The sequence below is a fragment of the Lynx rufus genome, unplaced genomic scaffold (genome assembly GCF_022079265.1).
Source record: "Lynx rufus isolate CCGP_SWC_20201006 ecotype Redwood Valley unplaced genomic scaffold, mLynRuf1.p SCAF_3, whole genome shotgun sequence".
NCBI classification, from domain to species: Eukaryota; Metazoa; Chordata; class Mammalia; order Carnivora; family Felidae; genus Lynx; species Lynx rufus.
In genome coordinates, this window is record NW_025814845.1 from 118544907 (window position 1) to 118565718 (window position 20812).

At 36.4% G+C, this 20812-nt stretch overlaps 1 protein-coding gene across 2 annotated transcripts in view; it reads right to left on the minus strand.

Annotated features, from left to right (window-relative positions):
- The window catches only part of INPP4B (inositol polyphosphate-4-phosphatase type II B), a 763493-nt gene that overhangs the window by 318841 nt on the left and 423840 nt on the right, over positions 1-20812 (minus strand). For both annotated transcript variants that reach the window (XM_047091642.1, XM_047091643.1), the window contains exon 7: positions 19488-19604. In XM_047091642.1, coding sequence (XP_046947598.1) covers positions 19488-19604 — 117 coding nt within the window. The remainder of the gene's footprint in view (positions 1-19487; positions 19605-20812) is intronic.

Consider the following 20812-nt stretch of genomic DNA (forward strand, 5'->3'; position numbering starts at 1 on the left):
ATGTAGAATAAAGAATGGGGTGCCTGGGTGGCGCAGTCGGTTAAGCGTCCGACTTCAGCCAGGTCACGATCTCGCGGTCCGTGAGTTCGAGCCCCGCGTCAGGCTCTGGGCTAATGGCTCAGAGCCTGGAGGCTGGTTCCGATTCTGTGTCTCCCTCTCTCTCTGTGCCTCCCCCGTTCATGCTCTGTCTCTCTCTGTCCCAAAAATAAATAAACGTTGAAAAAAAAATATTAAAAAAAGAAGATGTAGAATAAAGATTAAAAATAGGGATGCCTGGGTGGCTCAGTTAGTTGAGCATCTGACTTCGGCTCAGGTCAGGATCTCGCAGTTTGTGAGTTTGAGCCCCGCGTCGGGCTCTGTGCTGACAGCTCAGAGCCTGTTTCAGATTCTGTGTCTCCCTCTCTCTGCCCCTTCCCCACTCATGCTCTGTCTCTCTCTGTCTCTCAAAAGTGAATACATGTTTAAAAAAATTAAAGATTAAAAATAAAAAAAGAGGGACACCTGGGTGGCTCAGCGGTTGAGCATCTGACTTTGGCTCAGGTCATGATCTCACAGTTTGCAAGTTTGAGCCCCACATTGGACTAGCTGCTGTCAGCTCAGAGCCCAATTCAGATCCTCTGCCCCCCCTCTCTCCACCCCTCCCCTGCTTGAACTCTCTCTCTCAAAAATAAATAAACATTAAAAAAAAAAGATTTGTACTAGTTTTGAGATGGTATGGGGAAAGAGCATATAAAACACAACTGAATGTAATATCATATATATTCTTTCTCTTGGCTCTTCCACAAGATTTTCTTTTACTATAATTATTTTGGATACCTGGGTCTTGTCAAACTAATTAAAATAAACTTATTATTGATATTGTTATAAGCATTAAGAAGTGATTAGACAACACTCATCATATTCCTTAAGGAAGTCATGTTACCGGTGATTTTCATATAACAATTTCTTTCCCACCAGAATCTCTAACCACATCAAAAAAATAATTCTTGAGTCTTCTTGTTACCCAATTGAGCTTAACATTTCATTATTTCTCATTTGGTAAACTGACCCAAAAAAGGGACTATAACAAATATACTGTAATAAAAATACTGCTATTTTTTAATGATTAAAAAAATAATAATTATTGAGGAATTATTGTCTCCAGTAAAGGCAAAATCAATCACCAAGCCATCTCCAGCTTTCTGTTCTGGAGCCTCCCACCACCTACTACCGCAGAACTCGTAGGGACTTCCACAGTTAGCTTAGGTGGCCTACTTCTTCTCCAAAAATGTGTTCAAACTCACCCTAAATGAAATCCCTTCCTGTATGTTCACTGACACTCCTTTCCACTTCCTTGGTTTTGCTATCCTGTATTTACAGCATCAGCACTCACTTATTCCTAAACCCCCTTGGACTCTGGCTTTTCTCTCAGCTTTTTCTGAAAGACTAGTAACCTCCTAATCACTGAAACCAGTAGTCTTTCTTCATCTTCCTTAACATCTCTGTAAATGTAGGCAACATGACCTTCCTCTCCATCTTAAAACTCTCCCCTTATTTAGTTTCTAGGACACTGCACTATCTGCTTCCCTCCATATTTTTTTCTTATTGCTTTTTATCTTTTTTCCCTGTATTTTTTATTTATCCAACACAAATTTATTCAGGAACAAACAGTGGGTTAGAACTGGAGATACAAAGACAAACAAGAGGGTCCCTGTTCCAGGAGTTCACAGTCTAAAGGAGAGCTAGACATATAAATGGAGGATTATGGTATTTAGCGCTAAGTCTTATGTTAAACTACTGATCCTCAGGTATGACCAGAGGACCAGCAGTATCAGCATCACTTGGGGACTTGTTAGAAATTCAACTTTGTGGGCTGCAGCCCAAATCTACCAAAGAAGAAAGCTGAAGTAATTTAATTTTTTAACTGTGGAAAAAAAAAAAAACCATAACATAAAATGTACCATTTGTACCATTTTTAAGTGTAGAGTTCAGTAGTGTTAAGTATATTCAGATTGTTGTGAAATAGATCTCCAAAACTTTTTCATCTTGCAAAACTGAAACTCTACTCTCATTAAACAACAGCTTCCCATTTCCCTCTCTCCTCAGCCCTTAGTAACCACTATTCTACTTTTTGTTTCTATGAATTTGAATGTTTTAGATACCTCATATATGTGGTATCATTCAGAATTTGTCTTTTTGTGACTGGCTTATTTCATGTAGCATAATGTCATCAGCGTTCTCCAATTATAGAGTTTGATGTTTTGGGTTTTTTTTTTCCTTTTTCAGGATGAATAATATTCTATCATACGTATATGCCACATTTTGTTTTCCCATTCATCCAATAATAGACGTTTAGGTTGCTTTCGCCTCTTGGCTATTATGAACAGTGCTGCTTTCAACACGGATGTATAAATACCTCTTTGAGATTCTGATTTCAATTTTTTGGATATATCCAGAAATGGGATTGTTGTATCATATGGTAATTCTATTTTTAATTTTTTCAGGAGCCTCCACACTGTTTTCCATAGCAGCTGAACCGTTTTGTATTTCTACCACGAGTGCACAAGTGTTCCGATGTGTCCACAACTAGCCATGGAGAAATAACACTTGGTATTTTCTAGTGTTTTTTTATTATTATTTTTTGTTTTGTGACAGTAGCCATCTTAACAGGTGAGAGATTGCTCTTTACCTTTTTACTGAAACTAATCATCTCTCATTCTTCCTGTCAGTGTTCCCCAAGTTTCTGACTTTGATCATTTTCTCCTATTTTTTGTTCTTGCTTTTCTCATGTTCAAAGTTCACTTCTGTAAGGATGCAAAATCTTTATTCCAAATCTTGTGGTTACTTGCCTACTAAAAGTCATTTCCAAGTTGCTTCTTTTTTGCACATTCCAATCCAGAAAGTAGAGAAGAACAGATACATGCTTTATTAGCATCCCTTGCTATCACTGAGGGACACAATTCTAGTCAATGAGTTGCAAGAAAGAGTCTGGGGCAGGTTTGCCTTCCTGAGTAAAAGGGACAATCAGATGATATTACACCTTTCCCATTTGCTGTGTGAGAAGAAAATTAAGAAATAATTATTTTAGCTACTCTCAGGCAGATGTTTCTAGACAATATATATCCTGTCACTTTCTCTTAATTGCATGCACCTATTTCCAAATGCTTACTTAGATATTTACACATGGATATCCCATCTCCATGTCAAATTTATCATAACGAAAATCAAACTGATATAAAGAAGGCTATGTTTTTGTCATCTCTTTATGCCTTCTTTTAAAATTTTATTTATTTTTATTTTTTTTAAGTTTATTTTTGAGAGAGACAGAGACAGCATGAGCAGGGGTGATGCAGAAAGAGAGAGAGGGAGAGAGAGAGAACCCCAAGCAGGCTCCACACTGTCAATGCAGAGCCCAATGCAGCACTCAAACCCATGAAACTGTGCCACCCAGGTGCCCCTCTTTATGCTTTCTTAACACATGAAACTTTATACTTCTTATACAGAGGAAGTATAAAAATATTTAAGTGAGTTAATAAATTGTGGCACAACTAAACATAGTATAGCAAATAATCTGTAGGAACTTCTCATTAGAGGAAATAACATTAAGATATACAGTTCGGGGCGCCTGGGTGGCTCAGTTGGTTAAGCTTCTGACTTCAGCTCAGGTCACGATCTCATGGTTCTTGAGTTCCAGCCCCGTGTCGGGCTCTATGCTGACCACTCAGAGCCTGTAGCCTGCCTTGGATTTTGTGTCTCCCTCTCTCTTGCTCTGCTCCTCCCTGGCTTGTGCACTCTCTCTCTCTTTCTCTCTCTCTCAGAAATGAATAAACATTAACAAAATTAAATATATATATATATGTGTGAAGAACTGTATATATATATATATATATATATATATATATATATATACACACATGTGTATATATATATATGTGTGTGTGTATATATATATATATATATATATATATATATATATACACAGTTCTTCCCTTCACTTGGCTATTTGTGTCTTCACATTATGGGATAAGATCTCATGGTGACTTGACAACATGGGTGAGCTTCTCTTGGATGCCAGTTCTTCCAAAGAGAAGACTCACATTCTATAAGCCAGCTAACTTGAGACAGGCCAAATAGTACTATCATATAATTATCAAAGCTATTACACAGTAGCCTAAGGCACACTTATCCAAATAGAAATAAACAATCAAAAGGCCATCAGGGCATTTCAGCACCTTTATTCAGGTACACTGACCCTGTGAACAAGATACATTATCCAAGGTAGTTACTCTAGATGTCCATAGTGCCTTTGAAAAATAAATTCCCCTATTCCTCTCACTAAAGGTCAACTTAAAAAGCACTTAAAAATGTTAACCACATTTATAGGTGTGGTTATCCTCAGCAGTGAATTGATTGAAAATCATCATCAAACTCAAATTAGTAAAAGAGGTAGGGACTTTAATATTATTCCTAAGAAACTTCTTACAGTCCAGTGGATTCAACAGCAGAAAACTTAGATTCTGGTGATTTCAGGGTGACCCTCAGCAAATTGTTTAAAATTACTTTCCTGACATGTCAGGGCCCTATATAACACAGCAGGGTACCTAGGAGGATCAAATGTAATACTGCATATATGAATTATTTGTAATTATTGGAGTTTTATGTCATTTATTTGTTCTTTACTTTCTGTGATGCCCCAAAAAGAAATAGCACTGTTCTAAAGGGTGAAGTGATACAGATAACTATAAAGTAATAAGATAATCCTTTTCCTTAATCTGTCATGCAGTAACACGACTTGTAGTTTGGTCTGATGTTTAATTAATTAATAACACTCAAAACTTTCCTTCTATCTTTGATGTTTCTGAGAGTCCAAATGGTTAAACCATTTTCCTTATAGAAAAAAAAACTTTTTTTTCCACAATTTTTAGGTGGCTATGGCCTCAGAAGCTCTTCAAACAATCTCATCTAGTTAAGCATTCATGAATCTCATGAGGTCAGGCTAGAGAAGAAACATTCTGCTAATCTTTTGTCTAATAAAAGTCGTTAGAAGGAAAGTGAAGTAAGTTTGTGAGGAAGGTACAAAAGAATTCTTTACTTTCTGCTCCCTCCAAGGTCAAAGAATCCTATAAAAGCCTTTCACATTAGGCAGTTTGAATGATGTGTCAAAAATCAAACTGGATAATAACTCAGAGTTAGAAGAACGAAAAAGAGGGAAAAGGTGATTTGCTGGTCAGCCCATCAGGTAGAAGTATGATTTGAAAAGTGAATCATAAAGAAGAGTTTTTTTTTTCCTCTCTCTCTCATACTCCTTTTCACAGTGGTTTCAGAAGACAGACCCACAGGCACACTGCTATGTGTAACCCAAGTCAGAAGGAGAATCAGTATTAAAATGACTACAGTGGAAAATTTGGGCACGCCTTTGCAGTAATCATCTTTTCCAGTTTTTCTCCCCTTTGGAAAGAAACACTCACAGGAAATGGACGTTGGAGAATCAAACTGCAGAGTATCAGATAAATGAAATGCTAAAACAACAACAAAAAAATAGATTCTTATTCATTGCTGTTCATATGTCTCAAACTGAAACATGGCTGGTACACAGTATGGGCTCTGCACCCAGCCACAAGTCACCAGGCAAGAACATCCAATGTATCCAGACTGACCAGTTCACTGGAAACATGGTCAGCCTTGAGGAGTCTGATAGCATGAAACCACTAATCCTGATCTTGGAAATATACCAGTGTCACTCAGGAAAGAATGCCCTGAGTGCCAGAATAATATCTGAATAATATCTGCAGTAAATTATGGTGATACTTGCATTTCTACTACGTTTTCAGTTTCCAGAGCACTTTTACATATGTTAGTCTGTTTTCATTCCAGTAGTAGACAGAGCAGGATTGATGATCATTTTAGAGCTGGGGGAACTGAGTCCCCAAATGGATAACTTGTCTAAGGTCACACGACTAAGTAGCAGATCTGAGATTAGAACTTCCAGTTCTTAACTGTATGTTCTGTGCTCTCAATGCAGCATCACAGTTGAGAAGGAATCCTTGAAGGGTCCAAGAGTTGTATTTCTGATCCCAGGTTTGAAAACGTTCTTGCTAGAGTACTTTCTAACACTATATGCACTGCATTTTCCCATAATAGCATTCAGAAATATTATATCCACTGGTGGCGTTTTCAGATGCCTCATGGTTTTTGTTACAATAGTTCACCTCCAGTTTGGTATTGCTTTTTCTCAGATACTTGTTTAGGTTGCAAGTTCAAGGTGGGACACCCAGGGAAAGCAACTATTGCACATGTGTGCTGGAGAAAGCAGAATGGAGAAAGCAGTGAAGCAGAATCTAAGAGACAAGCTCTGCCTTTAAACCTACACCACATGAAAAAGTTCTCTTTACAGAGAGAAGAACATTTCTCTGAATATTAACATTGCCCTAAGGATATTTCTGGCTTTTTGGGGGGACAACAAATGAATTTGATCCTGGAATTTAAAGTTTAAAGCCTTACTTAATGTTTAAAGCCTTATATTACTCAATGTACATATTCATATTTAAAACTGGGTGTATATGTATGTGTGAATATGCATGCACCTGTCTAGAGGTTCTATCATGAGGCCCCCATTTCTTTGCTGCTCTGAGGCCAGAGCAAGCTGCTATTTACATTTCACTATGCCTCAACTTAAATTCAGGAATGAAAAGCAAACATGGTAGCTTTAGCACATACTTTAAATGCCCCAAATGGAGGCTTGCTGGGGTTTGCAGTGGGTGACTTCTTGTTTATATTAAATCCTATCCAATTAAGCTTTTCTTGGGAAACTGCTTTCACACATTTTAAACCACTAATATGACTATAAATGCCCTTTTCATAAAACCAAAATAGCAGTTTAAAAAAGAGAAGAATAATATTTAAAATTTTAAATATCCATGGGGCACCTGGGTGGCTCAGTTGGTGAAGCGTCCGACTTTGGCTCAGGTCCATGAGTTCGAGCCCCATGTCGGGGGCTCAGACCCTGAAGCCTGCTTCAGATTCTGTGTCTCCCTCTCTCTCTCTGCCCCTTCCCTGCTCACACTCTGTGTCTCTGTCTCGCAAAAACAAACATTAAAAAAATAAAAAATAAAATTTTAAATATCCCTATAGACCCCATATGTGATTAAACAAATCTCCATAGTGCCCTCTGAAGGCTGCTTTCTCTATCATGGTTAAAAACAATTACCCGAGTTTGTATGTGAGACCAGTATTTTCAGGAATTCACATACTGAATTCCTTAGGACATGATGTAAGGAACAGCTGCCACCTTAACATTTAGCTCCATCCTCAATGAGCACATCTTAAAAGACAGCTTGACTTAATGCCATGAAACCTAAGTAAACCTGGCTCATGGCAACATGAGAAGAAAATCTTTGGGATGTGGAAACAGATGTCCCTTAACATTTTTCAGGATGTGACATCACCTTCTGCCTTGGTGTACATGACTCTGCTCAGTAGGTTTAAAAATAATTTTCACGTGAATTTAAATACCAGCCTGAACTTAGTTTTAATTATCATTCCATTCAGATGGCTCTAAGGAAAGCCTATGTTTCTTTAGAATTTCCTTTTGTTCCTGCTGTGCGGTGTATAGAAACTTTCGGTAATTAAAAGCTATTCCTAGCTGAAGCAGTCTAACCTTTTAAATCACTAGTTTCTGCTCCTTTCTGATCAGAAGAAATGTTTTGGCAACACATCACATTTCAGCTTTGCAAAACCAAGAACGAATGGGAGGCCAAAGCACAACATGTGTCCTCAGTGCCCACGGTGTGTTTCAGGGATCACCCGCATTGGACAGGGTGTGCGCGGAGTTTCCACCTGCATATCAGCTGAGCCAAGAAAGCTGCTGTAAGAATGAGACAGGGCTGGCCAGCCAGGCACGAATGGCCTAAGATGCTGAACAAACGGTAACAGCTGGGGGATACTTGAAAACTGTAGGAATGAGTGAAATATCCCAGAGACGAGGGAAATAAATTGAAGCAGAAATAACTCAGTTCGGAGTCCAAGTCAGACTCACAAATCACAGCAGTCAGTAATCAGATCACTCGACTACTGTTAGCAGGTGGAAAGATAAATGTTCCTAGATCTACTTTGAAGCACAAATTCATTGCACAGCATACTATAATGTAGCATGGGAAGATGGTGCTTCCCCCTGAGATTGCAGATCCAAGAGACCCCGACGAGTACCCCCCTAGTTAGTTCGGGGAGTTCCCACGGACTTCAAGTATTGCAGATGATTGCCATTTTCTTCCTCTTCTGCTCTGAACGAGCTCGGTGATGTTTTTGGCTGCTGCCTCCATTCCATGCAGATGATCCCCGACAGTGGGTCCCTCACATCTCCCCAGATGCTGAAGCCCCTGCCCTGTGCCCACCAGTACTCCTTCAGGCTGCCACTTGTTCACTGCAGTTTCCTTTCATCCAGGACCACTGACAGAGTTCCCATATTGAATCTTCAAGATGCAAAAGGAACACTCCTCTTAGGATGACATATTTTGTATAAAAGTAATGGGAATGGCAGTCATTTTTAAAAGTTACATTTATTTTAATTTATTAAAAATAAGGAATTCTGTCAGCAAATCCGTTAACATGACTGTTTTATCACACTTATTTTATTTCATGCTCTCCTTTATCTCTTCTTTTACTCTGCCTCATCATCCACACCCCTCCTCCCCCACTCAACCCATTGCCTTAACCCTCCTATATTTTCTACATACTCATAACAGTCATCTACAATTATATACTATCTTAAATACAGAAACAACACACATACATATATAAAGGCATTTTTCATTAGTAGTTTTGTTTTCATGAAATTAGATTATATGTTATTTTTGGCATTTGCTTTTCTCAATTATGCAGTCCCTCCTGAATCTTCCAGGTCTGCTTTTAGAACTCCCATGAATTACACCTTCTTTTTCTAAGGCTTCATAATATCCCTAGTTTGGACACACCAGAATTTTTTCACACACTTCACTACTGATAAGCATTCACACTGTTTCTAATTTTTCACTATTTGAGCAATGCTCAAACACCCTTTTCCATATATCCTCAAGTACAAGTGTTTTACTTGGAAGAGGTTAATAACCAGGAGTAACGTTGCCAAATCAAAATGCATACTTATTTTCCATTTTAATAAATGCTGGCATATTGTTTTTTTTTTAAGTTGTAAAATTTCACATTAAATCAACAGTGCATGAGAGTACACTTTTTCCCACATCCCTGCCAGCAATGGTCTTTAAAATTTTTGCCAGTTTATTAGTAAAAATTGATGAGCACATTGCTATTTTAATTTTGTGTTTCCAAGAATATACAGTTAGAACATTTTTAAATGTTTCTTGGTCATTTAGATTTATTCTTCTGAGGACAACCTCTTTAAATATCCTTTTCTAAACTTGAAAGAACTTTTTAAATATTATAGGGATTAATCCACCAATCTTTGACTTGCATATAGTTTTCCATATCTACTTTTTCTGTCTTGTCTATGCCATAGATCCTCATGTAAATGTGTAGATTTCCATATAGTCAAATGTCAACTTTTGTTGACTAAATGTCAACTTATGGACTCCCATTATTAAGAAAACTTTCCCTACCTCCTGCCTCTAGATTATATATCTTTTAAACTATCTTGCAAGAGTTTTAATGCAATTTAGTTTCTACATTTAATTAATCTATGTAAAATGTATTTTTATACATATAATATGACTGTACTATCATTTTCATCCAGATGGACAGTCATTTAACCAATACCATTTGTATTAAATAATCTACTCTTTACCTGCTGACTTAAACCATCTACCTCATAGAGTCAATTATCAGCTTTCCTGGAATCTGCTCTTAGATTTGATATTCTGTCTCACTTCTCTATTTGTCTATTCCTATGATCAAACCACATAGATTTGACTGCAGTAGCTTTATGTTTTCTTTTAATGCCTGATCAGGCAAATCTTACTATTTTTAAAAATGTCTTTGGCTATTCTTGAATATTGATTTAGTTAAGTAAATTTTAAGATCACTTTATCCAATCCCCCAAATCCCTCTCCATAAAAATACTTATAATATTTTATTTGCAATTACGTTAAATTTATAAATTGATTTGGATTGATGGTAATTATATTATTTTCTAACACAAGTAAGTTTTCCTATTGGTAAAGACCTTATTTTACAGTCTTTAATAAGATTTTATACTTTTCTATGTAACGTAAGCTATAAAAGAAGGGTGCTATTGATTTTTAAATATATTGATCTTATAACCAACCAACTTACCAAATCATATTTGGTTTTTATTTCTAAAGTCTCTTGGGATTTCCGGATATTTTAATCACATCAATAGATAAATAGTTTTGCTTCTTGTCTTCCAAATTTTACATAAGTAATGTAATTTTCTCATTGTATTTTCTATAGTCTCCAAGAAGATGTTGAATAATAATGATGATAGTGGTTAATTAGGAGTCTCATCGAAATGATTTTAGCACTTCATTGTTTGAACATTTATATTATCTTATTCAGATAGTTTTGTATTATATTTCTGTAATATAATCTATTTATTTTTTATTAGACATGACCACTAGATTTATTAAATGCATCTTTACCATCCATTGTCAGAATCAAATGAGTTTTCTCCTACTTAATAAAATAGATTAGGTTGATAGATGTCCTGATATTGAGCCATTTTTGCTTTCCAGAATGTATTTTTCTTTTTCCACACAGATGAATTCTACTGAATGCTATTTCACTTACAACTTATGTACCTATGTTTCTAATTGAAATTTGGGTATAGCTTTTATTTTATTTTTTTTAAGATTCATCAGGTTTTGGTGTTAAGGTGCTCCATATGTACACAGGCTGTATTCCTGGGTCAAACCTCACTGCTTACATTTCTGTTCCCTTATGATAAGGGATCAGAGAACTTCCTAAAAGTTCTGGGAAGCACCCATCAAATTAGATTTATACTGACATGACTAAACTCCAGTTTGTGGACTCAACAGGCTCAAAACAGAATTACCCTGCAACTCCCCCAACCACTCTTCCCAGTGATATTTCATGATGCCTAAAATGAAAAGTGCTCACTGCTCAAAACTTATGAGAGTAAAAAATTCAAAGTCATTCTTGAATGTTCAATGGAAGTCAGAGTCAGAACAAGAGTTCATTGGGAAACACAGGGTAAATTATGGTCCTCTATGTTTGTGATTAACATTAATTAACTTTCCCAGCTTTGAAAAGAGAATGGGAAGTGACCTTATGTCATCATTTCTATTTTTTTATGTTTATTTATTTATTTATTTTTGAGAGAGGGCACAAGTCGGGGAGGGGCAGAGAAAAAGGGGGAGACACAGAATCTGAGGCAGGCTCCAGACTCTGAGCTGTCAGCACAGAACCCAACTTGGGGCTTGAACCCATGGACTACGAGATCATGACCTGAGCTGAAGTCATAAGCTTAACCAACTGAGCCACCCAGACGACCCATCATCATTTCTATTTTAATTGGAAAAAAGGCAAATTAATTCTAGGTATTAGTGTGTGTGTGTGTGTGTGTGTGTGTGTGTGTGTGTGTGTTTTAAGCTAGGTTAAACAATGTTTCTAACACACACATTTGTAGACAGCTAAGTTTGAAAATATTCAAAATACAGTTCTGCTAATCTCCATGAAATAAGGATGTGGCGACTTCACAGAGTCAAGCGGCCACTCTGCTAAGGCCAAAAGGTTTTGTAAGAAACTTCCTTTACTTCATGAGTAAATTCATTTTCTTATTTCAAATAAGACTGTCCAATAGCTGGCCTGTCTCCATGCAAACATTATTTTCTTAGGGAAAGTTAGGAAGTATTGAATATTCTTTCCTCTATTGTGGGAGTCCAAACAAAAACAATAAACAAACAAAAGCCCTGAACAGATGATATAGAGCAAGTACTGTGTGAATGAAGATAGTAACACGGAAAACAGGAATAAAAGAGGAAAGGAAAAACAACGTAAAGAGCAGCATAGATTGTAATGCACTGAATATGTAAACCACAGAGGAGGGGAAAAGGAGATGGAAATGCAAATATAGAGAGAGTAGCATAAATGCTAAAGGAAAGAACTTAAATATATAGTACTTCCACTTCTGGTTAAGATGCAAAAATTTGCAAGAGACTGCCACTCCTATAGTAACATCAGATACACCACCAAATCCATTTTTGTTAAACCCATCAGAAAACTGAGAATGTAAATAAACCAAATGAAATGAAATCCAGGGAAAGACAGACTGTTCCTGGAGGAAGACATACCCATGGCTGGTATTATTCCTGGCTGAGCTGCAGGAAGCAGAGGATCTTCCATAGAAACCAGATGGACTCGTAATAAACTTTTAATGAGCACATGTTGCCTGGCATGAGAGATTTGAGCCGTGAGGAGCCCTAGCCATTGCATGAATGAATTTTGCCCATCCACCTACTCCTTCCCATGGGACATCACATACTGAAGGAGGAGATTTCAATGTACAGGAGAGCTGAGAGATTTTACCACTGAGCTGCACAGGGCTTTTTCCAATGTGAAGCAGAGGAGCAGAGGTCGATTTCCCCATGTGCTAGGCTGAAGCTTGAGAGAGAGGCAAGATTGCTGCCAAGTGAAAAAAAATTACCTCCAGTAATCTAAGGTTGGCTTAACTTACAGAAATGAATTAATGTATTCATTACATTAACAGAATAAGTAAGACAAACACTTAAGCCTCTCAATATATACCAAAAAAAGCCATTGGACCAAATTCAATACTACTCGTGATAAAAACTCACAGAAAATTAGGGATAGGGAGAAATTCCTCAATCTGACAAAAGACATCGATGAAGAGCCTACAGTTAAGATCATATTTAATGTTGAATTACTGAACACTTCTTCCTTAAGTCTGGAAACAAAACCAGGATTTCCACTGTTACCACTTCTATTGATATTATACTGAAAGTCCTATTGCACCTAGCTAGTGCAATAAGGAAAGATAAGATGCACTTTGACTGGAAAAGAAAACATAAATTTTTCATTATTTGCAGGTAACATGATTATATATTTATAAAACCCTATGGAGTTTTAAAAAATGTTTTAGAACTAATATGTGAATTTAACAAGACTGTAGGTTACAAGGCCAATACGCAGAAAGTAATTGTATTTCTACATACTAACAAACAAGAGTTTAAAACTCTCTCTCTCTCTCTCTCTCTCTCTCTATATATATATATATATATATATATATATAGTGTGTATATATATATATATATACACATATATTTTATGTTTACTTATTTATTTTAAGAGAGAATGAGAGGGAGGGGCAGAGACAGAGAGAATCCCAAGCAGGTTCCAGACTCTCAACACAGAACCTGATGTGGGCTCAATCCCACAAACCGGGAGATCATGACCTGAGCTTAAATCAAGAGTCAGATGCTTAATCGACTGAGCCACCCAGGCACCCCTAAAGCTATATTTTAAAAAATACCTTATATGTTATCATGAAAAACTATCAAATATACCTAGAAATAAGTCTTAAAATATATTATGATCACACACAAATGATGTGAACACAAATGTATTCCTGATAAAATTTAAATATGTAAATAAATAGATATGTCTAGCATATTTAAAGATTAATAGACTCAGTATTGTTAAGATGTCCATTCCCTCCAAAATGATATATACATTCAACAAAATTCCAATGAAAATCCCAATGAAAATTCAACAGATTGTTGAAAATCCCAACAATCCCAATTGAAGAAATTGACAAGCTGTTTTCAAATTTATGTGGAAAAACTAAGGCTCTAGAATAGGCAAAACAAAACAAAAATCTTGATAAAAAGCACAAAGGTGGCAGGACTTACAATAAAGCTACAATCTTTGTGTTATTGTCATGATGCTAGATAAAGAGATCAATGGAAGAAAAGAGATCATTGAGAAATAGACCTGCATCTATCAATAGACAACTGAACTTCTATTCAAGACACCAACTAAATTTAATGAAGAAAAAAGTATTTTTGACAAACTGCTGCAATAACTGGATATCCTCATGGGAAAAATAACTTTGATCCCTATCTCATTCCTCAATGTAATGGCTAGAATGATAGAACATTCTGAAGGAAGACACTGGAGAATACTCTCATGACCTGAGGCATAATAATCTTTGGGGGCACAAAAAATACTATGAGTGAAAAGATTGATGAACTGAACTCACTCAAAATTTAAAATCCCTGAATAACAAAATACATCATTAGGAAAATTATAAGGTAAGCCAAAGGGAGGAGAGGCCCTTATAACACCTATATTCATAAAACCACTTACATCCACATATATGAAAAGTTCTTATAAATCAACAATAAAAAGAAAACCCGTTTTTTTTTTTTAAAAAGGGAAAAAACATGAACAGAAACTTGCAAACAGAAAAGATGAATGGCCACTAAGCATAGGAAAAGGTACTTAAAGAATCAGTCATCAGGAAAACGCAAATTAATACCCATTAAGATACCACTTCATACCCACTAGAATGCTAAATGAAAATGATCGACAATATCATTATTAGTGGAGTTAACTGGAACTCTCATACAGAATTAAGAGTAGGAGAATAAACCCATACAATAACTTTGAAGAACAGTTTGGCAGTTCCTAGAAAAGTTAAACAGACATCTGCCCTATGATTTAACAATTTTAACTCCTCAGTATTTACCTCCCAAAATAAAAACAAATACCCACACAAATACATGTACTCAAATGTTCATACACACTTTATTCACTGTTGTCAAAAGCTGCAAGTAATTAAATGCCCATCCATAAGAGAATGAATAAACAAATTGTGGTGTCTCTACAGCATAATGCCATTCAGTAATAATACCACTCAGCAACATAAATGAATCTCAAAAACGTGTTTGAACAGAAGATACCAGGCACAAGATAATACATATTATATGATTTTATTCACATAAATTTCAACAAGCAAAACAAACTTATGGTGATATATATATGGGAAAGTTGTTGCCTCAGAGTATGTGGGGTGGCAATGGACAAGAATGAGGCACAAAGGAACTTTTTGGAATGATGGAAATGTTCTATATCTTGAATATACATAGGTTATAAGGTCATATGCAACTGTCAAAGTCATCAAACTGAAACTTTATATCTGTCCTTTTTATCATATATAAATTATGCTTCAATAAAATATAAATATGCTCTTTGTAAATATATACCATTTATCAACACGTAGAAAGAAAGTGAAGTTTTATTTGAAGGGCAGCAATATTTGAGAACCTTGAACTACCTCTATACTATGGATTCAGAATCAGTAACTCCCCTTGCAAATTATATTATGATGGAGACAGAAGCGTTACAAAAGACAAAGTCTGAGTGAACCAGCAAGTTGAGAAGACCTTGTGACACACACAAAAGAAAAGAGAAAACAAGGCCAGGTGGACAAAAGCAAAAGTTTAAGACATAAACTTAGTCACTTCACAACAAGTAACAATAGCTGTTGTTTCATGATTAGTTGGCCACTTCATTATAAAATGTATTCAGACATCTGCAATTAGTTATACACACTTAATCTAAGTGCTTAAAAAATTTGGATATGTTTTTCCCCTATATTGACATATTAACATTTTTTTTCTCAATCAGTTTTGAAGACCTAAATAAAGAATGCTTTTAAAATACCAGCTGAAATAAAAATACCATCGTGTGGGAGTGAAAATGAGGGCAATCCTAACAACATACGTACACTTGAGAAAAGACAGGATCTTTGAATTGGCCTCCTTAAGGCTTTAGAATCTCAATTTTTTCATCTTTGAAATGGACGCAGTAATACTTCCCTCAAAGAATTTTTTAGAGACTAAAGGACAAACCATACATATTAACCATAGTGTTTGGTATATGCTTAGTGATCAATAATAGCGATTTCTTTTTAAGGAAAAAGCTGTACTATACCTTCTATAGAAGATAGAGAAGAAGGCCAGCTTATAGAATTTGAATCTCAACAAGTATAATTATACCTAACCTTCTCAAAAGTCAGTATAGAAAATCAAGCCAAGTCAAAGTATACGAAATGTAAATGATTTTCTTTTCCATAGAAAAACACACACAAAAAACTTAGACACTTCTGTATAGGTAACTGCACTAGAAGTGAACTGCCTTGAACATATAACTCATACAGTTCAATACACTTACATCTAATCTTGATAAGGTAACTTTTTCTGAAAGGTACAAATGGAGGATTGCTAGTAACTGGCAGTAAAAAATGTCTTAGGACATATATTCTCACCTGAGAAATGTTCAGTATCTAACGGACACAGGACTCTGTCCTATAAACTGAACATCTAACAAGTTGAGGGATACAGCAAACATTTACTCTAAGAACAAAAGGAATAAAGCAATTTGTGCTCTTGCAAAATATATAGAAATTCACATTTCTACCATGAGTAAACCAATTCTGTGACCTAATCATGTGTTTGCAGATTGATGGCTGTCCTTATCTGAGTGTTGAAAGAGCCTTGTTCAGTATCTTCCAAAACATCAGTTGTATGGGAAGAAGTGGAAAAAGACAAAGTTTGATGATGATGTTCTTTTCCTATGTAAATTTCACCTTTTTCTGAGTTGTTTCTGTAACATATGAAAGACCCAGATTCCCAACATAATTCCCTAGGGCTAAACACTGTAAATAACATGCTAAAAATACTTTTGTCTATGTTGTTTCAGTTTCTAGGAAGTTTAAAATAGAGCAGACAACCAGTATATGTTCAGAAAACATGAGTTTCACGATTAGAACTTGGCTTCTCCTATGCTGGACACGGGCTTCAATTTCAATCTTTGAAGTCCCCACCAAACAGCTGGATATCAGAGAGCCCATTCTGAGAAAAAAGGTAATTTCCTCATGGTGAGGAAATTAATAAAAAGTTCATTCTTATTTTATTTTTAAGTTTATTTATTTATTTTGAGAGAGACAGAGAGAAAGAGAGAGAGAGCATGCATGTGAGCAGAGAAGGGGCAGAGAGAGAGAAAGAGAGAGAATCCTAAACAGACTCCATGGCACAGGGCCCAACACAGGGCTTGATCTCACAACCTTGAGATCATGACCTGAGAGGAGATCAAGAGTTGGATGCGACTGAGCCACCCAAGGGCCCCAGTCACTCTAATTTTAATAATGACCCTATCACCCAACCATAACCTACCTTCCCACCTGCCAAGCATTATCCATCCATCTGCCACAGTGAGAGATTTGCTGAAGTGAATGAGGAGGATGAAGAATGTAGTAGGAGGAAACAATAGTCATTCTGAATCAACAGACTCTTCTCATTCATTATAATGATTAATTGCATTTCTGCTGAAGTTACTAAGTTAAGGTAATCAATCTTAGGTCCAATGTTTGGAGGAATACAAGAACAATGACTAGTTAGATAATAGCCATATCAAGGGCACAGATGAAAGGTTATCATTTCTCTTTAAAAATATCTAATATAAATAGGTATGTCAATGAATATGAAATGGCAAAGTAACAAATTTATTTGACTGATGAACTCCAAGTAATGATAAAGTCAATAGGAAAGAGCAAGCAGCTTAGTCATCCGACTCAACTAGTTAGTATTCAGTTGGTAGAAGATCTCATTGTTTTGGGCCAGCCTAACATGATCAATGATTTACTAGGATCAAATATTTAAACTACTTTTAAATACAAGCACATAATTCATTAATTTTCTAAAACACAAACATATTTTCATTTCGTAGGTCTTAAAAGTATTATGATCTTAAATTGTTTTAGGTTGTTACTTGCTCATCATTACAAATTGTACTTTAAAACCACTTCCTGCTTCCTCTTCTTACCCTCTCCCACCCCCAACCCAAAGAAAATCTTAAGAAACAAGAGAAAAACTTCCAGGATAAAGACTATATGTCTGTGGGGATTATTAGCATATTAATAGACTCTGTTTCTATTTACACTTCCATATCCAGAACCAATTGTTAGTTATTTTAAGGAAGAGGTTATGCCTTAATTAACAGCTCTTTGTAAATGAAAGCCGCTTGCGTTTCTTAAGTGTGTTCAAATTTCACAAGTCGTATTTTACAGCAGGGATCCCAGTTCATCCAATACTTTTATGTGATAACACCTCTGATCAAGGAAGGAAGTCTTTAAAAGACCTTAAATAATTAGCTTTCAGAACAGAAGCCAACAAAAAGTATAATTAATGAGTAAGCTGATTATCCCTAAAGCATTAACATCCATGCACATTTTAAATGAGAGAGAGTGAAGGGACTAGAAGCACCTTAGGTATTTAATATTTCTAACTCTGATATTTCTAAGGACTTCACAAACTTGAGAGTTTAGGGAAAACATTCATTTCTGTAACATAGTGTTGCTATACCTCTGTCCTTTCCATATTCTGTCCTGTCTGTGCCTTGGGACTGCCGGGAGGACTGAATTTGATCATGTGCTTGGAGGAACATAAAATCCCATAGTTGCTGCTTACCGTCCCATCATCCTAATCATTTCCCTGCTTACTACTCCCCTGCACAGTTGTATCACCTCCTCCCACTATCTACTTGAACCATAACCTAGGTGAGGGTTAAGTTTCAAGTGACGCTTTCCTCAGACTACATATGTGTGATTCCCAAGGTCCAGCAGTGCCCCTTAGCTTCAACAGGAACTCTTCTGGTACCTAAAGGCCTCCCTGCCTTCAGTGTTTCCTGGCATGTGCTTCACTATTGATCGTCAACACTGCCGTAGCTCCCCTGTCTTGAAAACAGACAAAAAGTCATGCTGACCTGAGGGATTTAAAGAAGAGGGCTCCTTTGAAGTCATCCCTTCCTCAGCACCTACCCAACAGGATTCTCTTCTGTCCAGGAATTTTCAGAGTGGCCTCTAGAGGTAACGCCTGGTACTTCACTATCTAACCTGGCAGTCAGGGAAGAGAAGTCAGACACCGCGGGAAGACTGAAGAATTTAGGACAAAAGACCATTGGGACTTTACATGACCTTCACGTAAATAGGCCTCTTAAAACATCTGCCTAGTACTTCTTGTTTGTTTTAGTGCCAGGAACAACTTCGGGAAAATAGAGGGAGTTTCTCTCTCATATGTACAGGAAGAAATTGTGAAAATAGAGCCCTTTATCAATCTCCTGTTTTAGAATAATTACAATCTCTAGAAAGTTTTGAAGCATGTAAAGTTAATCCTTTCTACTTGCTTTATGCCCACAATATGACTCCTTTAGCAACTCCCTACAACAACAACAGAAATGTAAACCAAGAGATCAAGCCAGCCTTCCTGAAAAAGAGAAAAATATGTTCTGAAAGATTTTGCTCCTAACCAATTGCCAGTTTGGCACTAAGCCAAGTGAATTGGAAGGGGGTGGGGGGAGACATCAGGAAACTATAAACATAAGGCAAGCATAAACACAGTATAAATACCCTCTTTGAAAAATGCCCAGTTATATCCAAAACCCAATAGTTTGGAAAAGCATAACTTCTTTTCCCAAAGAAAGAAAGAAGTGTAAGTACTTACAGTGTCATGAGACTTATCCTTGACATCATAGACTGTTAGCTTTATTTTGGTCTCCTCATAGATGGGATACTCAGATGGGAATGTGACACCAGTCAAAAACAGTGGGTCTCTTGTTCCCTGTAACAGCAGCAGCAGACAACTTTGATTCAATAAAGCAGCAACTGCAGCCGGCAGCATGCAGGGACACACGAGAGCGCAGAAAATGTGTTTGAGTCTGTTTGTTTTTCTAGGAAATAGTTCTGTTGGAAGAGGGACCTGAATTGCCAAATGATGCTCATGGGCGACAGAAGGCCCAGGGCCCCAAATACTGATATAGCTGTTGATAGTAAATGCTACTACATCAGTGTCACAGCTGCTAATAGTCTGGAAAAACAGCTTATTTTCATTATATGCAGAACTCTCCTTTAGGGTCAGTTGTCAGTCCACCTAGAATACATTTAATGGATTTCACATGAAATGTATACAAAAATCTAAGATATTGACTGATCAAAGTAAAATGAAGCTATTTTCTCATAAAGTACCATTTACTTCCTTTCTGTAATGATTCAGCTGAAAGCCATGCTCTGATAATGTCCATTTGTTTTGAGATGTTCAGCTGGGTTTTTTTTTTCTCCAACCAATTTGAAAACTAATGAAAGAAACTTCATATGATGGATTTGGGGCTATAAAATTACTAGTTTAGGATGTACCCCACAGGATAGTTCAATGTCTCATAATTCATTTTTAGAGAGCTGACATCCAACATTAAATTTGACATCGATATTTAAATATGCATATTACCAAATATCATGGAGATGTTTGCTACAATTCTGTAAACCAGGCATCTATGAGTTTCTGAAAGCTCAAGTTATTCATTTATCCATTCATTCTTTCTCTTTGTATTCAACAAATACTACTTTTTGTTCAACTCTGTGTTAGACACGTTGGAAAAAAACAGCCCCAAATAGCTATGTATGTTCAAACATAAACATCTGAAGTGTGTCAAAATAATTTCTTTTAAGTTTTGGCAATGTTTTAAAAATAATTATATTGGAACAATACTTAAATTTTTTTCATAGCATAAACAACTTTATAATTTTAGTCAAGTTTTTGCTATATGAATGAGGCTATTTTTGTTAATTCAACCACAGCATTAACTACAAATTATACCAGCATTGGCACCTAAAGTTTCCAAAGGGCAGATTCAAGATTCCATACAGGATCTGGGTCATTCTCATTAGAGAAATGAGTAGAGTTCAGTCTGAATCATTTATTCCGCCAGCCAGGCACAGGTCAGCATTGAGCAAACCCGGTCTGGGGTAGGCTACTTAGTTCCTTGCAGAGAA